Source organism: Stegostoma tigrinum, chromosome 22 (assembly GCF_030684315.1).
Source record: "Stegostoma tigrinum isolate sSteTig4 chromosome 22, sSteTig4.hap1, whole genome shotgun sequence".
Classification (NCBI taxonomy): domain Eukaryota; kingdom Metazoa; phylum Chordata; class Chondrichthyes; order Orectolobiformes; family Stegostomatidae; genus Stegostoma; species Stegostoma tigrinum.
This window is the reverse complement of record NC_081375.1, coordinates 44,057,487-44,077,750: the sequence shown is the minus strand read 5'-3', so window position 1 is coordinate 44,077,750 and position 20,264 is coordinate 44,057,487. Positions and strand designations below refer to the sequence as shown.

The 20,264-nt window shown below is 43.4% G+C and overlaps 1 protein-coding gene across 2 annotated transcripts in view; it reads left to right on the top strand.

The window, feature by feature from the left end:
• Positions 1-20,264, top strand: part of elac2 (elaC ribonuclease Z 2) — a 49,057-nt gene that overhangs the window by 23,748 nt on the left and 5,045 nt on the right. For both annotated transcript variants that reach the window (XM_048555442.1, XM_048555443.1), the window contains 8 exons: positions 4,016-4,101; positions 8,786-8,907; positions 10,048-10,144; positions 10,768-10,906; positions 12,296-12,334; positions 13,135-13,244; positions 17,150-17,249; positions 18,718-18,838. In XM_048555442.1, the coding sequence (XP_048411399.1) occupies positions 4,016-4,101; positions 8,786-8,907; positions 10,048-10,144; positions 10,768-10,906; positions 12,296-12,334; positions 13,135-13,244; positions 17,150-17,249; positions 18,718-18,838 (814 nt within the window). The remainder of the gene's footprint in view (positions 1-4,015; positions 4,102-8,785; positions 8,908-10,047; positions 10,145-10,767; positions 10,907-12,295; positions 12,335-13,134; positions 13,245-17,149; positions 17,250-18,717; positions 18,839-20,264) is intronic.

Genomic DNA, 20,264 nt, shown 5'->3' with positions numbered 1-20,264 from the left:
GGGGGAGAATATAATGGCACCGGAGGCATGCTCATGTCGTGATATTGATGGGAGTGGCACTGGGTCAGTATTTCTTCGCCCACCCCCATGCGAAAGAGGGACTTTATTGTAAAGTGCATTATTTATGGACCAGACAGAGCCCCATTCAAATACATCAAGGAGATAGCCTAGAACTTAAATTTTATCTTATTTTAAAGGTAAGCGTAAGGTTCTGTATTCAATGTAATTTGTTTGGTCATACTAATGAAATGTGAGGCTGGATGAACACAGCAGGCCCAGCAGCATCTCAGGAGCACAAAAGCTGACGTTTCGGGCCTAGACTCTTCATCAGAGAGGGGGATGGGGTGGGGGTTCTGGAATAAATAGGGAGAGGGGGGGGAGGCGGACCAAAGGTGGAGGGAAAAGAAGAAAAGTAGAGAAGAGAGTGTAGGGAGGGGGTAGGTCAGTCCAGGGAAGACGGACAGGTCAAGGAGGTGGGATGAGGTTAGTAGGTAGGAGATGGAGGTGCGGCTTGGGGTGGGAGGAAGGGATGGGTGAGAGGAAGAACAGGTTAGGGAGGCAGAGACAGGCCGGACTGGTTTTGGGATGCAGTTGGTGGAGGGGAAGAGCTGGGCTGGTTGTGTGGTGCAGTGGGGGGAGGGGACGAACTGGGCTGGTTTTGGGATGCGGTGGGGGAAGGGGAGATTTTGAAGCTGGTGAAGTCCACATTGGTACCATTGGGCTGCAGGGTTCCCAAGCGGAATATGAGTTGCTGTTCCTGCAACCTTCGGGTGGCATCATTGTGGCACTCCAGGAGGCCCATGATGGACATGTCATCTAAAGAATGGGAGGGGGAGTGGAAATGGTTTGCGACTGGGAGGTGCAGTTGTTTATTGCGAACCGAGCGGAGGTGTTCTGCAAAGCGGTCCCCAAGCCTCCGCTTGGTTTCCCCAATGTAAAGGAAGCCACACCGGGTACAGTGGATGCAGTACACCACATTGGCAGATGTGCAGGTGAACCTCTGCTTAATGTGGAAAGTCATCTTGGGGCCTGGGATAGGGGTGAGGGAGGAGGTGTGGGGGCAAGTGTAGCATATCCTGCGGTTGCAGGGGAAGGTGCCGGGTGTGGTGGGGTTGGAGGGCAGTGTGGAGCGAACAAGGGAGTCACGGAGAGAGTGGTCTCTCCGGAAAGCAGACAAGGGTGGGGATGGAAAAATGTCTTGGGTGGTGGGGTCGGATTGTAGATGGCGGAAGTGTCGGAGGTTGATGCGTTATATCTGGAGGTTGGTGGGGTGGTGTGTGAGAATGAGGGGGATCCTCCTTGGGCGGTTGTGGCGGGGGCGGGGTGTGAGGGATGTGTTGCGGGAGACGCGGTCAAGGGCATTCTCGACCACTGTGGGGGGGCGGGATGTTGCGGTCCTTGAAGAACTTGCACATCTGGGATGTGCGGGAGTGGAATGCCTCATCGTGGGAGCAGATGCGGCGGAGGCGGAGGAATTGGGAATAGGGGATGGAATTTTTGCAGGAGGGTGGGTGGGAGGAGGTGTATTCTAGGTAGGTGTGGGAGTCGGTGGGCTTGAAATGGACATCAGTTACAAGCTGGTTGCCTGAGATGGAGACTGAGAGGTCCAGGAAGGTGAGGGATGTGCTGGAGATGGCCCAGGTGAAGTGAAGGTTGGGGTGGAAGGTGTTGAAGTGGATGAACTGTTCGAGCTCCTCTGGGGAGCAAGAGGCGGTGCCGATACAGTCATCAATGTAACAGAGGAAGAGGTGGTGTTTGGGGCCTGTGTAGGTGCGGAAGAGGGACTGTTCCACGTAACCTACAAAGAGGCAGGCGTAGCTGGGGCCCATGCGGGTTCCCATGGCCACCCCCTTAGTCTGTAGGAAGTGGGAGGAGTCAAAAGAGAAGTTGTTGAGGGTGAGGACGAGTTCGGCTAGGCGGGTGAGGGTGTCGGTGGAGGGGGACTGGTCGGACCTGCGGGACAGGAAGAAGCGGAGGGCCTTGAGGCCATCTGCATGCGGAATACAGGTGTATAGGGACTGGATGTCCCTGGTGAAAATGAGGTGTTGGGCGCCAGGGAATTGGAAGTCTTGGAGGAGGTGGAGGGCGTGGGTGGTGCCACGGACGTAGGTAGGGAGTTCCTGGACCAAAGGGGAGAAAATGGAGTCCAGATAGGTGGAGATGAGTTCGGTGGGGCAGGAGCAGGCTGAGACGATGAGTTGACCAGGGCAGGCAGGTTTGTGGATTTTGGGAAGGAGATAGAAACGGGCCGTGCGGGGTTGGGGAACAATGAGGTTGGAAGCTGTGGGTGGGAGGTCCGCTGAGGTGATGAGGTCATGAATGGTGTTGGAGATGATGGTTTGTGCTTGGGGGTGGGGTCATGATCAAGGGGGCGGTAGGAGGTGGTGTCGGAGAGTTGGCGTTTGGCCTCGGCGATGTAGAGGTCAGTGCGCCATACAACCACTGCGCCACCCTTGACTGCGGGTTTGATGGTGAGGTTGGGGTGGGAGCGGAGGGCTGCCTGTTCTGCGGGGGTGAGGTCGGAGTGGGTGAGAGGGGTGGAGAGGTTGAGGCGGTTAATGTCTCAACGGCAGTTAGAGATGAAGAGGTCGAGGGAAGGTAGCAGGCCTGGGGGTGGTGTCTCGGAGGAGGACTTGTGTTGGAAGTGGGTGAAGGGGTCAGTGGAGGGAGGGTTAGGCTCCCGGTTGAAGAAGTAGGCGTGGAGGCGAAGGCGGCGGAAAAACTGTTCTATTTCCAAACGTGACTGGTATTTGTTGATGTGTGGTTGTAGGGGGACACAGGTGAGCCCCTTGCTTAGGACTGACCGTTCGTCCTCAATTAGTGGGAGGCCTGGGGGGATGGTGAAGATGTGGCAGGGTTCAGTGTGGCTGTCTTCTCTGGGGTTGCTGGCTGTGGAGGTTGTGGGCGGAGCGATGAGGGCGTCGGCCGTGGGCGGGGTTCCGTCGGCGTCGGCCGTGGGCAGGGTTCCGTCGCCGTTTGGAGGATCGGGGTGGGCGGCAGCAGCTGCGGTGAGGGTGGTGTGAGAGGTGTTGTAACTGGAAGTGGAGGCGGTGACTGTAGCAGCAGTCCCGGAATAAATTGGTCATGCTGCTTGGCTTTCAGCACAATGCACTTTATTCATATCCAACAGTTAAAATACAAAGAAAAAGAATTGGAATGGCTTTAACGCTATTGGAAAACTTAACTGAATAATAGACTATTTAACGAAACAGCAATTGTTCTACGACATTATCCCATAAACACACCCCTGGCAAAGACAAATTCTGTAAAATAGATTACTTCTTGTGATGTTTCTCCAGTCCAGGAGAAAAGAACACTGAGAAAATTCTGGCAGAGACATGAAACAGCTGCCACAACAAACTTGAAAACCCCAACTGCTGAGAGCTAAAGTCCTGGTTCTGTGGGAGCCTGACTGTACCCTTTCATGTTGCTTCTATTGTTCTAACTACTTTTCTAAAATAAAATGCTTAAAGGCCTGTCAAATTGTTTACTTTATTGGCTTGGAAGAGACAACTTGACACCTCCAGTCTGGAAATCTTTTCAAAAAAGGACAAAATACACCTCAATGCCATAGTATCATCACAACATAATTAGCAATGGAGCAAATGTGCAATTTAAAAGACTGGCACTCTTTTGGAGGTCTTACTTTAGTTTTTCCATCTGAATGAATCTTTTACATTTTCTACAAATTTTTTTTTATTAAATGTGCAAGCTGATGTGTTTACAATCATGTTGACATTGACCAGAGTTAGTGTTACTGAGCCAGCTGAGAGTTCTTTAAAATTCTCATGAGGAAAGCATGTTCCTGCTTAAGTTTCAATTCCCCAGCATTTTCATCCTTAGACTTGTTTTTTTTAAAATCCCATAATGTTTGGAAGCTAGTTAGCATTCAGTTGGCTAAAATTGGATGTCCGGTTGGTCTGCTGTTAGTGTAGGAATAAATTAGAATTTCACTGAATTTTGCCCTTTAATCTGATTTAATGAATAGCAATAATTTGTCACCTTTTGGTTTCAGGAGGAGCCAGCCTCTCTCAATATGCCAATTGTTCGAGGTGAATGTTTGCTAAAGTATCAGCTGAGGCCTAGATTTGAATGGCAAAGGTCAGTTCACGTAAGTTAGAGTTTTTTTTCATTTGTGGTCATTTTCTGAGACTGAGGCAAGACGAGCTGAACAAAATAAGCTAATGTATGGTCTCTGAAATCTGAGCTCTTTGACCTCCTTTATGGTTATTATTTGTATGCTTTTGTGCGTCTGTGTGGTATCAAACGACAATTTTTTTTTTGCTTTGACATTTTAGCTGGGTTCATGCATGCATATTACAAATGAAACAGATCCTGACTTAGCGGTCATAAATGTAAGAGTCATCAATGAATCCATAAGGGAATTAAGGAGACACTTGGCCAAAAATGTAGTTAGGATGTGGAAGTATGACAGCAATGATAAGCAGAGTAGGTAATGAGACATATGAGGGTGGTTAAAAAGATCAAGCTGATGGGGTTAGAGGAAGAATGCTGCCAGGAGATCCATTTGGAGCAGAAACACTGGTATAAATAAGTTGAATTGACAATTTCTAATAGTTTGTAGAGCAGCAATAAGCCATTTGAGTTACCTATATTGTCACATGCACTCATTTGAGTACAAGTGACAAATTTACAAGTTGCCACTTAGTGTCATTTTATATACAAGTACCAAAGTACTGATTCTTCTCCTTGGGTGGGGGGAAAAAAAAATTAGAAAAATAAAGAAATTGGTAAGCCCAGCATTACAGCTAGTTGGAGTATATTAGAAAGTAGAGAAAGAAGTTCTGAACAACAGTCCTTCCAACCCTGCCCGTGCCGGCACTTAGCCACTGTGATTATACCTGGGCTTTATCTCGAGGCTCTTGAGACGTACTGCACTCTGGAATCGTTTTGAGGCCAAAAGTCCATGCTGGGGTGGGAGACAGTCAGGCTGGGAGGACACCTTACTAGGTCCATGCTGAGCTTAGAATGTGCCAACAAGAATATTGGGACGGTGGTGGGAGGGGTGGGGGGAGAGAGAAAGGAAACAGCCGGAGTAGATGAGCTCTGGCTAAAGTGTCGTATTGTGCTGCCTTCTTTGAAATGAACTTAGACCTTGTTGTCTCTTTGTTTGAACAACCTAAAGCTTGCACTGCTTGTCCAGATTTATTTTGGTCATCCTATTTCATCCACTTCAAAGGATCAAAGGTCAACTTGGGTCATATATCGGTTGTAATGATGTATCAACTCAACGATAGCAGCTGTAAGAGAAGGGGCTATTTGGAGCTTCTTGCATGTGTCAGCTGTCTGCCTGAGCATCTCAAATAATCTCTCTAGCCCACCCCTTCTCTTTAGCCGTGGAATTCTTTTTTCCTCTTTTAATTCTATTTTTCCGACAGTTGAATTCACCGTCGGCAAATGCAGGTGGTGCCTTCCAAGTTTGAAACTGCATCTTGTGTGAAAAATGGTGCTTTTTTCTTGTTGTTATGTACCTCCAAGCAGTGCCATATTGCTCCAAATGGCGGTGGTTTCTCCCTAACCTGCTCTGTCCAGACCACTTATGATATTCAAATTTCTCGATGCAGAATGGCCTGGCCCTAGCTGCAATCTATGCGTTAACTGAAGCCCATAGTCCACACAGCTATTCTTGTAAACCCTCTCTCTACCTTCTGTGTTTCCTATCCTACCTGAAGTATTATTTTCAACATTCCGGTTGAGGCTGAACTAATGTTTTGTAGATATTCACCATTTGTGTGCGTTCATCTCAATTTATAAAGTTTGTTCTTCCATGTGACTTATTCAGCTACTTTGCCAACAGGCCTTCCTGATTTTCTTTTTGACTGGCCTACAGTTGTTGGGTTTATCCTTGCATTGTGCCTCTGAATGTTCAAGGTTTTCACCAATCCTTTGGCAACCAAGTCATGTAGCTCTCAGGGTCTGTTTTAGCATAGACTTGATTCCAGAAGCTGCTGTCTCGGATGCCTGTGCAGCAGCAAAATCAAAAAAAATTGCCAGGAAAAGTAGCCTTGCACTGCTCTTGTATCTAAGGCAGATCGGAAGATGCCTCTAATTTCCTCCCTTATTTTCCTTCATCTTCAGCATCTGATCCAGTTCTGGTGGCTTATCAATGTTAAGTGCAGCTAGCCTTTCTGTTACCTTTATCGTCTAATTTTCAGTCCATCAAATGTCTCATCCACCTTCTTTTGAACTAAATGGGGCAGCATTTCCTCGTTGAGAAGACACTTTTTGTACCTCAGCCTTGTCCTGTACCTCCATCCATCTGCTTTCAGTCCTAGATAATGAAGTGAGGAGTTGGATGAACCCAGCAGGCCAAACAGCATCCTAGGAGCACAAAAGCTGACGTTTTGGGCCTAGACCCTTCATCAGAAAATGGAGAGGTGCTCCTAAGTTGCTGCTTGGCCTGCTGTGTTCATCCAACTCCACATTTTGTTATCTCGGATTCTCCCCCGCCTGCAGTTCACCTTAAATACCTATTTTTACAGCTTGTGTTATGTAAGCTGCCAGTCTCCTCCTCCTCAGGATTTCTGAGGAAAGGCCACTGGACCTGAAATGTTAAATGTTTTTTTTCTTTGATGCCAGACCTGCTGAGCTATTCCAGGTACTTCTGTTTCCGTTCCTGATTTACAACCTCCACACTTCTTTCTGTTTATCTTCTCATACTTTTGCTTTTGTTTCTGTGCTTCACCTCTGAACTTTCGGTATTCAGCTTGTCCCTCAATTTCTGTCACTTGTGCATTTTTCATGTACCCTTATTTTCTACTTCATCTTTCTCATCCTTATCTAAGAGCTTGATCAGTTTGCCCTCTCCCTCTCTCCCCCCCCGCCCCTCCCCCCGCCCCTCGCTCCCCCTCTCTCTGTCTCCCCCTGCATTTGAATGTATTTCTGCAGTAGCTAAGCTCTTGTTCTGATGTGGTTTTACCTGCAAATTATTGATTTCTAATTTTATTCAGGCCAGATCCATTCTTAATGTATTGAAATTATGCTTCTAATTTATTGTTCTTAGTTTAAATTACTCTTTGTCCTCTCTTTAATAGCTAATGCTAACTCAAACTTGTATATTTCTATGTCAAGGTGACTAGGAAGGGAATTTGCAGGGGATGGTGTTCCCATGTATCTGCTGCCCTTGTCCTTTGAGATGGAAGGGGTGCATTTTGAATGATTCTGCCTAAGGATCTACATTGGACCCATCTCTCTCATTTAGATCAAATGTGATTTATATCCAAAAATAACAGCTGTACGTGAAAATCTCCTAGCCTCTCAGACACACTGTAGGAACCTTCAGCTAATGCTCACCCTTTGAAATCTGAAACTTGAACTACTCTAGTTGATGTTAATTCTTTTACTTCTGGGATCCTTCATTGCCAGAAGCATACTGGAGCGTCAACAAATCAAAACATGCACTCCATGGGACTCGGGTGTCCTGCCGTGTCTCTCTCAATTCAATTATTACACTAAACTTAAGACTAAATACATTTTAATCCATGTGGAAACTCCATTATGAATTATGCTTTTACCTCTAAGTTTACCTTAACAAAGTGTGTCAGTTATGTTCAGTCTTAAATCACGTAGTGTACAATCCATCAAAAATCTGTTTGTTGAAGTTCTTGAAATTGTTTTAACTTTCTTCCGCTTACAGTGCTTTAGTTTTGTACTAAAGACAATTAATCCCTTGATAATTTGATTTAATTCTGCACAGAAACAATTTGGTGTCTGAATGATATCCTGAAACAATGAAGGTGAAATAATCTATTTTCTAACCCCAGTTCAATGGCAGACTTTCTTTCCTGAAGAATGGCTCGTAACTTGCATGAAGTTGTATATAGCTAGACGTTTGTCACTTCTTTTATGATGGATGTTACACGGAGCAATTTCTTACTCCATCCATGTGTTTACATCTCACCCATATTTGTTGTGTTCTCGACTTGCTCTTTAAAAGATTCCTGACAGCCAAAATTTAAAAGGTTTGATTAGACAGCCTCACCAATCGACTGTCATTCTCCAAGAAAATTAAAACGTGTCTGTAAATTTGTCTGATTTCTTCCAAGAATTTGAGTATCTTCATTCTTTATTGAAACTGGCAAACAGTATGTCTACGGTTTCACAAGAGCCAGTATGTACTTTGAGTGAAGAAAATTTAAAATCAAAGTGTCAAGACTTGACAGACATGCACATCACAAAAGTTGAAACTGCATTTAAGAGGTTGTTCTTTTGTCTGTGTCCATGGGTAGACAAAGCTATTCTTGTCCTTAGATGTTTCTGGGTTATACATCAGCTGATAAGCTGCCAACATCTTGTCATGATGTCACTTGTGTTGTTTAATTTTCTACACTCCTTCCTGCAGCTCTCATTTCTGGAGGTTTCCTGTGCTTTGAACCCATCTAAGTAGAATCTTGCTATTTCTGCTCTGTCAGAACGCAAAAATGAGAAACCAAATTATTGCTGTCCAATAGTAAACAGTCCTGCATTGTGATCCCAGTGTTCAGCGCCACAGGAATGGATCGTGGAGGGTGGGGAGGGTTTAAATCTCAGTATTATTGCTGCCACTTTAAACAGCAGTACAGTGCGGCCAGCTTGCATATAGTTTTAAAGTTAAACAAGTACATTAAGATATTTCAAAGCTAGCTGGAGTAGACTCTGGGGCACAAAAGGCTGCTGTGAAGAAAGGGAAACTGAATCCTGAAGCATTGTTCCATGCTAGAGTGGAGAGATGTTGTCTTGTCATTTTTGAACATTAACTGCAAGTTGTACTTTGTGCTATTTTTAGAGATGCTGTGGTTGCAGATGACAACGAAGAGTTCATTAAGGAAGCTACAGAAATTCCAGGCTTTTTGGAAAAAATCGAAGAATGTAAAAACTTACTGTCAGTAGACCCTGTTGTTTCATCAGGTAAACAGCTTCTCAAAGAAATGGCTGCTTCTCAGAAGCTGCTTTGCTGTTATTTCCTTGGGTGTATCTGTACTGTGTTACTAATCCAATGAATGGTCAACTTCCCCACTGTCATCAGCCGTTCTCAACTTGAGATTTAGGCAGCTTTTGTGTAAGCCTGAATCATTTTTGCTCCTCTTGACGGTAGTTGCAGTATTCCGAGGCACTTCTACCAATGTAAAGGAGGTGACCTTACAGTTTTTTTTTTTGCTTCAACAGTAACTATTTTGGGTGTGGAACTGGCAGAGAAAAATACTGAATGCCAAGGCGCCTCGCTGAGCTGGCTACAGCCCGTTCCCAAGGAACTTGCCCATTCCCTTACACGTGATTCTATAGCAGTTATATCAATCATATTCAGACATGTTATGGCACACCCTGAGGCTGCTGGTACTCGAAGCTGGCACTCCTGAATCAGGGGTATGGTCACTATCGCTGCACCTCAAAGGCACCTTTTTGTAGGGCTGCTCTCATCTAAGAGGAGACTAGTGATTGCTTCGCTTGAGGGTCACCATGCTCCTAGATAAGATGATTAACCTGTTCAACGATGTTACGACCAACCTCCAGAGCGGGTTGGACTTGAATCTCTGCCTCCTGGAAGAGAGGTATGGGCACTACCACTACACCACAAAAGCCCCCACCTTGAAATAAGCTGTTTTTTTTTTAAATCCAGACTTGCTATTCCACGTGACCTGTGACATTTTTCACACTACCAATTCATCCATGGTACTTTCCACCTATTATCCACCCCCGTTAATTAAATCTTCTGCGTTTTCCAAAAAAAAATGATTTCATATCATGGTGAAATGTGAAACAGCTGCCGTGATTGGATTTTAATCTTCCTGTTACTTGCCAATATCACTAATTAGGTAGCTCAAAGTAACAATTGTGTATTCTGTTTCACAATATCTGTCATTTACATAGCATAAAATCAAACTGTCAGGATTGTAGTGTTTGCATGCAGTGAGTCAGTTTCTTTGCCTTGTGGTTTAGTTGGCTGTCATATTTACTACCACCTTTTTTTTTCAATGCATACACATTGTAACTTTTCACTTGCTAGTCAGTGATGTCTGATGGTAAAATATCCCTGGCTTGCATTCCCAGAGCAAGTGGACAAATACCCTGAAATTGTTTTTCTTGGAACTGGATCTGCCATCCCAATGAAAATCCGAAACGTTAGCTCCATCATTCTAAACATCAGGTAGGTCTCTTTTTGTTTTCTTACATCTGATGAACAGCAGCAATGGTGCAGAAGGGAACATTCAGTTGCAGTTGGACTTCTTAAAAAAAGTCCTAATTTGTGCTTTGTGCCTTTTTAAACTTTTTGCTGTCTCCCCTGATATTTCCTTGCTTGGCTCAGTGTCACATTTCTGTTTAGTAACCTAGCCTTTAGATAATTTGCTATGTTTAATATAATCAAAATGCTTGGTAAAGTTGCATTTATCTTTTGCTTAAATGAAAAATGCGTAGTTTGGAGCGACGTTAAAGCCAAGCCACTTTTTTTCCCCCTTGTGTGGCTTGAAGAAAGACAGTTTCTGGCGATCTTTTTGTTGCCAGCAGTGCAAAGTTTTTGTTTTTAAACCACCACCACCCCCCCCCCAACTTCTCCATTTTCAGAGCTCTGCACTAGTCAGTGCTTGAACGGGAGCTTCGGTATTCTTTGCTAAGAATAATCAATAGTCTGCTGAAATAGCCGCCATTTTCTTCTGACCTCATTAGCACTCAAGTAGAACGTCAACAAATTTCTGCAAAACAGAAGAAAAGCAGTTCACTCCTGGTACAAAAATCCTTTTGATTTTAATATTCTTTAAATCTTTTGTTTAGCGCTACATGCTCGATATTATTAGATTGTGGCGAAGGCACTTTTGGACAGCTCTGTCGTCACTATGGCAACGATGTGGACGTGATCCTCTGTAACTTGTCAGCCATCTTTGTGTCACACATGCATGCTGACCATCACACGGTGAGTAGTTTAATTTCCAATTTGCATCATTGTTTACAATGTTTTGGTTAAACACGAGAAGTAATAGGCTGTAGGGGGTCAGAAATAATGGCCAGTTCTATGGTCGACTCAATCATTGTGTAAATATAACTGCTGTCAGTGATTTAGGGAAGCAATAGACAGGGCATGAGTAGAAATATTTCATGGTGAAGATCAAAATTTTAAGGGAGCAAGCAGTTGCAGGACAGAGGTTGCCTATGTTCAGGTCAGCTCTTGGCAAAGAATAGCCCAGCTAGTTTGCCCACACTGCTACCCCGAACACTTATAGATACTTGCTGTGCTTTTCCTTTAGTGGACTATTCCATTCACTTTGCAGGTTTTGGGAAAATGCCTTGGTGTGCAAGTTATTTGAAATGTGGGTTCTTGTTGCCCCCAGAGGGTGACTAGTCTTTCAATGGAAAACTAGCTAAATGTTTGAAATGGAGTAAAATGCAAGGCTATGGAGAAAATACCAGAGTGTGTGGGATCAATTTTCCATTGCTTGAACAAACAGCTAGCATGGCACAATGAGCTAAATGCTTTTTGCACACAAGGAGGGTAACAACGTTTCTAGTTAAATGCATGACATGCCCATGTGAATGGTTATGGAATGACTATAAACCAATGTGCTTTTTCAGTCAAAGGACTCCCAAGCCACAGTTTTAACTGCCTTAGCAACACTGACAATACTAGCCGACAATTGTCAATATTCTTAGTCTGCCTAGGGCTGTTACGGCACACCTCCTAGGGCAGATGTCCTCTGAACCCAGGCCCTCTGGCTTAGAGGTAGGGGCACTACCACTGAGTCACACGACACCTCTCCTCTCCTCCACAGATTACACCCTGGATTGATATAATAGCTTTACTCAACGTGTCCTAACACGTTAGACACAGGTCCAGGGCAAGTGGATCTCAAAACTGGGACCCCTACCCTAGAGATAGGGACTCTACCACAGTGCCAGAAAATATTGACTAAAAATATAACAAACTAACTAGTCAGATAATAATGACACATTGTCTGGGGCAGGTGGGACTTGAACCTAGACCTTCTGGGCTAGAGGCAGATATGCTACCATTTTGATGCTTAGACTACTGCTAACGAATCCCATGTACTTGCACATCGGAGATGTACTAATGAGCATTATTAAGAACACCATGTTCCTAGTGACCAATTGTTCATGAACTGAATGTACCTGAATTAAACACCTGTCTTACTGGGCAAGAAGTTCACATCAGGTAAGCAGTGTACCTACTACTTGAGTAGATGTTGTGGAAATTTGGATAGATGCTGCATCACTGCTATATAATGTTCATATAAGATTCACAGTGTACTTCATTTTTTAAATTTCCTTTTGTGATTTAATATTACAGGGCTTGATAAATATATTGCTGGAACGAGAAAGGGCTTTGGTAAGTTAGATTTAATTTTAATGACTTTGATTTTTTAATGTGCCCAAATAGGTGTCGAGTCAAGCTAAATTTCTTTGCTTTTCTGCAAGAAAACATCAACATTTAAGCTCTCAATGCAACCAGCTGTTGCTCCCTGTTTTCCCAGTCTTGCAGCTTTTGACCTGTGAAGAGTCATGACTTTCTGAAGTCGAGTGGAGGAAATTTGGAGCTTTTCCTGCATGTCTGGCCATTTAACCACAGTCAAAGACATGATGGAACCCAGTCTTAAATGTCCAGGGATCCAAAGCTTGCAAAGGATCTGCACCCGCTGACTAAGTGGTTTGCTATACCACTACTGCTTGATCTGCTGAATGTTCCTGGTAATTTTTTAAAAAATTTTCAGCTATGTCGTATTAAAAATACTGCATATACCACACTTCCTGTTGATTTTTGAAAACCTTGCTTTGGCTTGACTATTTTTCTCCTAAATTGATAAACTTCCCATATCAGCAGACACCTAGAGGCTTGGATGTGAGGGAGTAACCTAACTGAATTAGGAGTTAATACTTTAATTTGTTTGTGGAGGTCAGTACGGATCAATCTGTATTGGGAAAGACGTAAAATAGTACAGCTGAACAAGTCTGGGCCTGCTCTTCTCACATTGTGAATGTCTTCCTTTCAAATACTTGACTAGTTGCCTTTTGATTAACTATTAAATCTGCCTTCTTCTGCCCTTTTCAGCAAAGCATTCTCAAAGACAGTTTAATTTCAAATCATATGTTTTGTTCCTTGTTAAACAGTTTATCGTTTTATTTTACCAGCTATCCCAGGGAAAGGATTTCAGCCCAATTTCACTTGTGGGACCATTACACATCATGAATTGGTTGGACCAGTACCATAACCATTGTCAGAAGATTCTTCACCATATAAAGTGAGTTGGCATTTGGTCCATAGAATGCATCCCCAAGCTGAATTTTTGGGGGTGTGTAGTGGTAGTGGGCAAGGACACAGGTAAAGCTGATTTCCCCCAAGTGGGAGAAAATACCTTTTGTGAAATATTGAGTGTTTGCAATTCTTCTGAGATTACAACAAAAGGATATTTTGACGTCATGTGGACCCTTTTTGCTTTACAAATGGGGTGTCACCTTTCTGTGTCGGTTCCTCCTACTGTTTAGTTCTATATTCTCTCTAAAGGAATCTTCACTGAATAATTTATGAAGTTGAGCTTTTAGTTCACTTGTGATGTTTTATACTCCTTTATCTGTCCTTTACTTTTTGCAGTCCTGAAAGTATCCGGTGTTAAAGGTTTACCAATAAAGGTGTTTAATTTGTCTGCCTTTCAGGGTTATCATCTCTTGGTTTTGAATGGTAGTCATGCACTTAATGTCTTCACTATTGTTATCAATTAAATGCTCCTGTAATTAGCATCTTAATTCCGTGACTGAGTGTGATATTGTCTTTCCTGGTCGATGGTGAGCACTAAATTATTTAATAGCAAACAGCCTCTTGGGCGCATCCACTTCTTGCTAGTTGTTATGGAGATTTTCATAGCTAATTCCTATGTGGGCCCTATCTAATTAATTAAATCATTTTCTCAACGTAAACCTATACTTCTAACCAGATATGGTTAGTATTGTCATATAATGTCCCCACAGCTTAATAATAGGCCTTTTGTAATGCAGCTGACGTGCCATGTTTCTGGCTGGGATTTCTCCAGCTCAAGAACAAAAAACAAAGTTGCTGGAAAAACTCAGCAGGTCTGGCAGCGTCTGTGAAGGGGAAAAGAGTTAACGCTTCAGGTCTGGTGACCTTTCCTCAGAACTGATGGTGGCTGAGAAAACGTCAGTTTATATGCAGAAAAAAGGGGAAGGGGATGGGGTAGGGAGTAAATGATAAGATAGAGCCTAAAGAGAGAGAAGAGCAGTTGGACAAAGAGCTGATAATAATCAGGTTGGGAGGGTGAATAGTTGTTAAAGGGGGCTATTAGTGACTAACAACAGGTGGTGTGTGGGGCAGGGGGCTGTGACGTTGGAGAGTTTAGGCCGTAAAATTATTGAACTTGCTATTCAGTCTGGAGGGCTGCAGGGTCCCCAAGTGGAAAATGGTATTGTTCTTCCAGCTTGCGTTGAGCTTGGATAGAACACTGCAGCAAGCCAGAGACAGGTGACAGCTTCTGAGGAAGGGTCACTGGACCCAAAACGTTAACTGTTTTTTCCTTCACAGATGATTTCAGACCTGCTGAGCTTTGCTAGCAACTTCAGTTTTTGTTCCTAATTTACAGCATCTGCAGTTCTTTCATTTATTTAGTGTCTCCAATTCAATTCAAATCTCACTCTGTACTCCGAAGGAACAGTTTTATAAACATAGGACTTTCTTTTAAAATCACTTCATGTTCTGTCTCCTCGCTCCCTTGTTTGGCAGTATTTTGCCATGGACTCTCTTGTTAGGAAACAAACGTTCTTTGGACATAAGTGTGCAAGCATTGAAGAATGAGTTTCTTTTTGTTCCAAGAGTTATGATCGCAGGTGATAGTAAGATTTGATAATTAGGATCCCATAATAAATCCTGGCTTGATGGATCACGTCTGACTCTTGCCGTTATTTATCATGATGTAAACATTCTGTCAAGGTTGCAGAATTGTCTTTAACAGTAGGATATAACATACTTTTTCACAATATAATTCTACAGAATTTAGAATGATTGGAACATTAAATAGCAAAAGGTCTCTTTTAAACCCTGTTTTCCCACACTACCCTCTCAGATTTTCAGTCCCAGAGAACTACCACCTCTAGCTCCATTCTTTTTGGTGTTTTGTTTTATAATTTAACTGACTCCAGTTTCATTCCTTCCAAGACATTTATACAATTCCTTTTGAGTCTGCTGCATGGAATTTTGTTTTAAGCTGTTCCACTTGAAATGTTCAAATTGCAAGTTTTAAAGTCCGACATAAATTCTCTTGGCTTGGAAGCTTCACAAGCTAAATGAATTTCTGCAGGGGTGACTAGTTCCCCAAACTGAGAGTTTGGTTCTCCTGCTGTAAGAAAACTGTGCTGTCTTCTGAGATGAACTCCTGATTCTGCTGAACCAAAGTCTAATACTAAACTAAAGGCCTCAGCTGTGTAAACTCGGAGTAAAAAACATTACTAGCACCACAGGAGTTCTGGTAGGCAGTTACCTGAAATTGCATTGCATGCCTATGTAAATAATGTGGAAGGTATTCATTTGGCAGTAAAGTCTGTTCCTTTTATAGACAAACTTGACTGTTGTGAATTAAATGAAACATGTCTAAGTTTTTAATAAGAATTGCAGATGTATATTAAGCAGGTTATACAGAAGGAAGACATAAATAACTATGCATACATTACCCCTCATGGGAACAGAAGTACAGTTTCACCAGTTGTGTTCTGCCTGACTGTTCTGAGAACCTTCATTGTGCTACCAATTTTATAAGTGGTGTAAATAAGAATTCAGAATGGCTCGAGGGATACGGGTCTCTGGTTACATGGATAGCTTGGAAAAGCTTGAATTGGTATCCTGCTTGGCAAACAAAATGTTTCAGAAGAATTTTGATGTAATTCGTAGAAATCATTTGAGGCATAAACAAAGATGAGGGGGATGGTAAAATTTCTCTTGTGCAAAATAATGAGGACCCGAGCTGTTGGGGCCAAGGAATCCGAGGAGATGTATAAGAAAGCTGTGGATGTGCGGTAACGCAGGCCACCGATAAGTATCAAAACAAATCATTGCAAAATCTCTGCAGGTCTGGCAGTATCTGTGGAGAGAGATCCAAGTTAACGTTTTGGGTCCAGTGACCCTTCCTCATAACTGGTAAGTATGGTAGATTTCCCTTCTTCTGTGAGTCAGGTGGGATTTTATGACAATCAGCTGTTTTGTGGTCCCTGCTCTTATATTCCATGTCTCTGGGGTCGAAGTGGATTTAAATTCCGCCAGTGGGATGTGATCCTCTGTTCCCAGAGCATTAGCCTGGGAATCTGGATGACTCACTGACATTACCGTCGGGGCACACTGTCTCCCTGACACCCCTGCCTCACTTACAGCAATGACATAATATGTAGTTGGCACTTTGTTTCTAAACTGTAGTGATTGGTTAGCAACTTTTCTTGTAGTGCTGGAGTGATTTTGTTTCAGTAGATTGGTCCATTAAATTTTCAATGGAGCTGTCTTGTGCTTTGCCTGCTCTGAAACTTGTGGGTGACTACACAGTTTAGAAGAGACATTGATCAAAATAAAGTTGGGGTTGTGCTGCTGGTGGTCACTTCAGTTTCCCTTTTGATGCATTTGAGACAGGCCTGTCACCAATCTGGAATGCTGAATTTCCTGTTGTAGGATTCCGATGGCAATTTTCAATAATTAAACAAATGCTGCGAGAGCTCACCCACTTGCACCAGGTGAGGTGTAGCTGAACCAAGAGACAATTGCTTGGGAATATTTAAACAATCTTTGCAGTGCACGTCAGGAACAAAAATACTCCAGTTGGGCTCAAGATACAGATCTGACGAGCTCCCAGTCTACTTAGGAGCTCCTCTGGGAGCACTCTGAAGGAGGGTGGGATAGAAATCGGGAATTGTCCCCAGCCGGGGGCAGAGGCTACTGAAGTAATGTGAAATTTGAGAACTAGATTATGAAGAACACAAGAGGCAGGGAAAGGAATGGTGATTGGAGAGGAGGTACGAACCAGCTGTGATCTGCTTAAATGGCTGAACAGTTTCTAGGAGCTGAATGGCCTCCCTCTGAGGGGGACAGTCTTGATGGTGGATCTTTGTATTAACTGGAGCTCTGAACCCACTCTGATATCTCCCCTTCTCCCTATTTCAGTGTTATTTCTGCTCGGCATTTCATGGAAGGTGCTGATGTTAGCAAGCCAATCACTCGAGAATGCATGCAGACTTTGTTGAAGGAACTTGAACTGGAAAAGGTAACGCTCCTTATTAATCTGGTTTAGCTGTTGGGTTTAATTCTTCGATTTGATGAAGGCAAAAGTTGTAATTACTTGAATTATTGTTGAAGGGCACAATGCGTTTGAGCAGAGTAGAGTGAGTGCACGTGCTGGGTCTTGTGGAATGAAGTGTTGTGCAAGTGAAGTGAGACATGCAGATTTGATCTGGATTCGAGGAAATTGCCTCTATCTCTGGCAGAGAGAGTGTGTGTCCTTCCGAACTGTGTCTGCTGTGATGTGAACTGAAGTGGGCACCACCGCTGGAGGTGACATTGCTCTTCGGGAGACCAAAATAAGCGACCTCAAGGTCAGCGTGGTTTTCACCTTGTTCCATTCGGTTTTACATCTTGACTGGAAAATGAGTTGTGCTGCATTAGAGCAGATTGCCACTGTTGGGCTCCTAAAGACCAATTCTCCACTGTAGCTGAAGAAAGTGTTCCTCTTTCCACCTCCAATGCTTTCTAACCTCTTGTCAAGGAAGTTTAGAGATAAGTACGTTTGGGGATGATGGTTAGAGCCTGGATAAGGATAAAGCCAACAACTTGGGCTTTGACACCATCTCAAGCAAAGCAGCCCACTTGATTTGCACCACATCCATAAAGAAACCCTCCATCGTCAATGCTCAGTTGCAGCAGTGTGTATCAACAGGAAGCACTGCAGAATTTCACCAAGGCTCTCTAATTTGCTCCTTCCAAGCTTAAACGCTGCTACCATCTAGAAGGACAAAGGGAATAGATACATGGAAATACCATTGCCTGCCAGTTCCCCCGCACGGCAGTTGTCATTCTGATTTGGAAATTATATTGCCATTCCTACACTCTCTTGCTCCTTCAGAATCTGGGAACTCCCTCCCAAATGGCACTGTGGGTCTACCTACAGCATGTGGACTGCAGTAGTTCAGGAAGGCCATGCTAAATTGCCTGTAGTGTTCAAGGATGTATAGATTAGGGGAATGTGTCTGGGTGGGATGCTCTGAGCGTCAGTCCGGACTTGTTGTGCTGAAGGGCCCGTTTCCACGCTGTGGAGATTCTATGATCTATGGCAGCCCACCACCACCACCAAAACCTGAAGGCCAACCAGGGATGGGTCATAAATGGTGGCCCTGCCAGCAGCCATCTGCATCCCATGAATGAATTTTTTTTCTTTTTCTAGGAAAAAAAAAGCTTGCTTATTTGCTATCGTTTTTTTTTCCTGTGCTTATGACTTAGTGGGAATATCTGTTCCTGAGCACCACCTAATACTGGACACTGTGTTGAGTTAAAGACTGAAGTAAGATCCCTTCATGTTGACTTTTGGTAAAACTCTTGTCATAGGTGCTTAGTGGGTCACTCAGTATCTGCAAATTCGAACAAAAAAATCCTGGTTAGAGCTGAAGGGAGGGATTTGGAGAGGAGCAGCTCATCTCATTCTTTTCTCTCTCTTAACATGTGGCCTGTGCTGGTGACAGTTCCAGACCTGTCTCGTGCGACATTGCAGGAATGCCTTCGGCTGTGCTCTTCAACACAAGTCAGGCTGGAAAATCGTTTATTCGGGGGATACCATGCCATGTTCAGCTCTTGTTCAGATAGGTCAGTTTAAAATGGATTCTAGCTGATGTTAAAGTGAAATCCATCACTGTTCTAATCTCTCCAATGTTTTGCTGACGCAGGAGCATGAGAGCAGCTATGAGCCATTCAGCTTCTCAACTTTGCATCTTTCAATGACATTGCTCTATATCTTAGTTCCACGTCCTTTGCCTAGATTCCCAGATCAGATTTGAAATAATTTGATTCAGTTAACATCCCCCCCATCTTTTTGTAGGACAGTTCTGCATTTTAGCCACCGTTCTGAATGACTTGTTCCCTGACCCCCTCTCGAATGGCCCGATCGGGTTTTGATGTCCTTTTTACCCTTGCCCTGGATTCCTCACCAGCAACCATAGCACTTCTTCTCCCTCACTCTCTTTTTTTTTAACCCCCTTCAGCTGCCCCCATATCAATTGCTTCAAGTCCTAACAGACTGGGTTAAATCATCCATTTACCTTTGATTCCAGGAAATGTGATCTTCATTTGTAATCTCATAATCTAACAATTGAAGCCCTGATAGCCTTCTGGTAAAAGAGGGCTTGTTAAGTATTGTTTGTTCGATGGATATCTTTTGTTTTCTTGAAGCTATTCCTTTTGATTTGATGTGATCCTTTTTGTGGTAGATAACAACAGGTCCCTACCAAGTGCCAAGTAATTAAGACATTATGAAATCTGATGGTTCATTGGCATTTAGTTAATAAAGGGGGCAGACCTTAACTGTTTGTTTTCTGAGGCTCACATGCCCTTGTGAGCTCTCTTCTTCTGGCGAGTGAAAGTAATCAGGCCTTTCCTCCTCTTCCTTCTCCTCCTAAGATTGTGTTCATCCGCTGCAGAACAGAGCCCCCACACTGACAACAGACCCAACGACAGAGGAGCCTCCCCCGTCGTAGGTGCATTGAAATGATTTATCTTTCACTTCCTTAAAGGAATAGGAGCAATGATCAGCAAATTGATTACCAGCCGCAACATCTAAATGTATAGTGTAAAATACATCTGGACACAGTTTCTCCATTGACTGTCCCCTTCATGGTTCACTAATCATGGCTAATGATTTCAAAACCCTGGGGTGCAACATGCTATTTTGTTTTTATTTTGCTACCTTTTTTGCATTTCAGTCTGCTTACTTCAGTAATGCCAAAACAGTAAAGTGACCAAATTTTGTCTTGTCTATCTCTGGCAGCGTTTTGTGGCAATTTATTTTTTTGTTTGCATCTTTTAACCGTTGTCAAATCTAGATTTCTTTTCAGTACTCATTCCTGAAAATCACAGGTTGGTTTCAAGGCCCACTATTTCCTCATTGTGCCTTCCGTTACTTAATGTTTTCTCATTTTTGTTCTATTTCCCAAAATTCTGCTCCTGTTTATGCACTGCCTTGCTGAAGATATACTGCTACAGTCTCTTAAAGTGAGATGAGTGATGGTTTGATCAC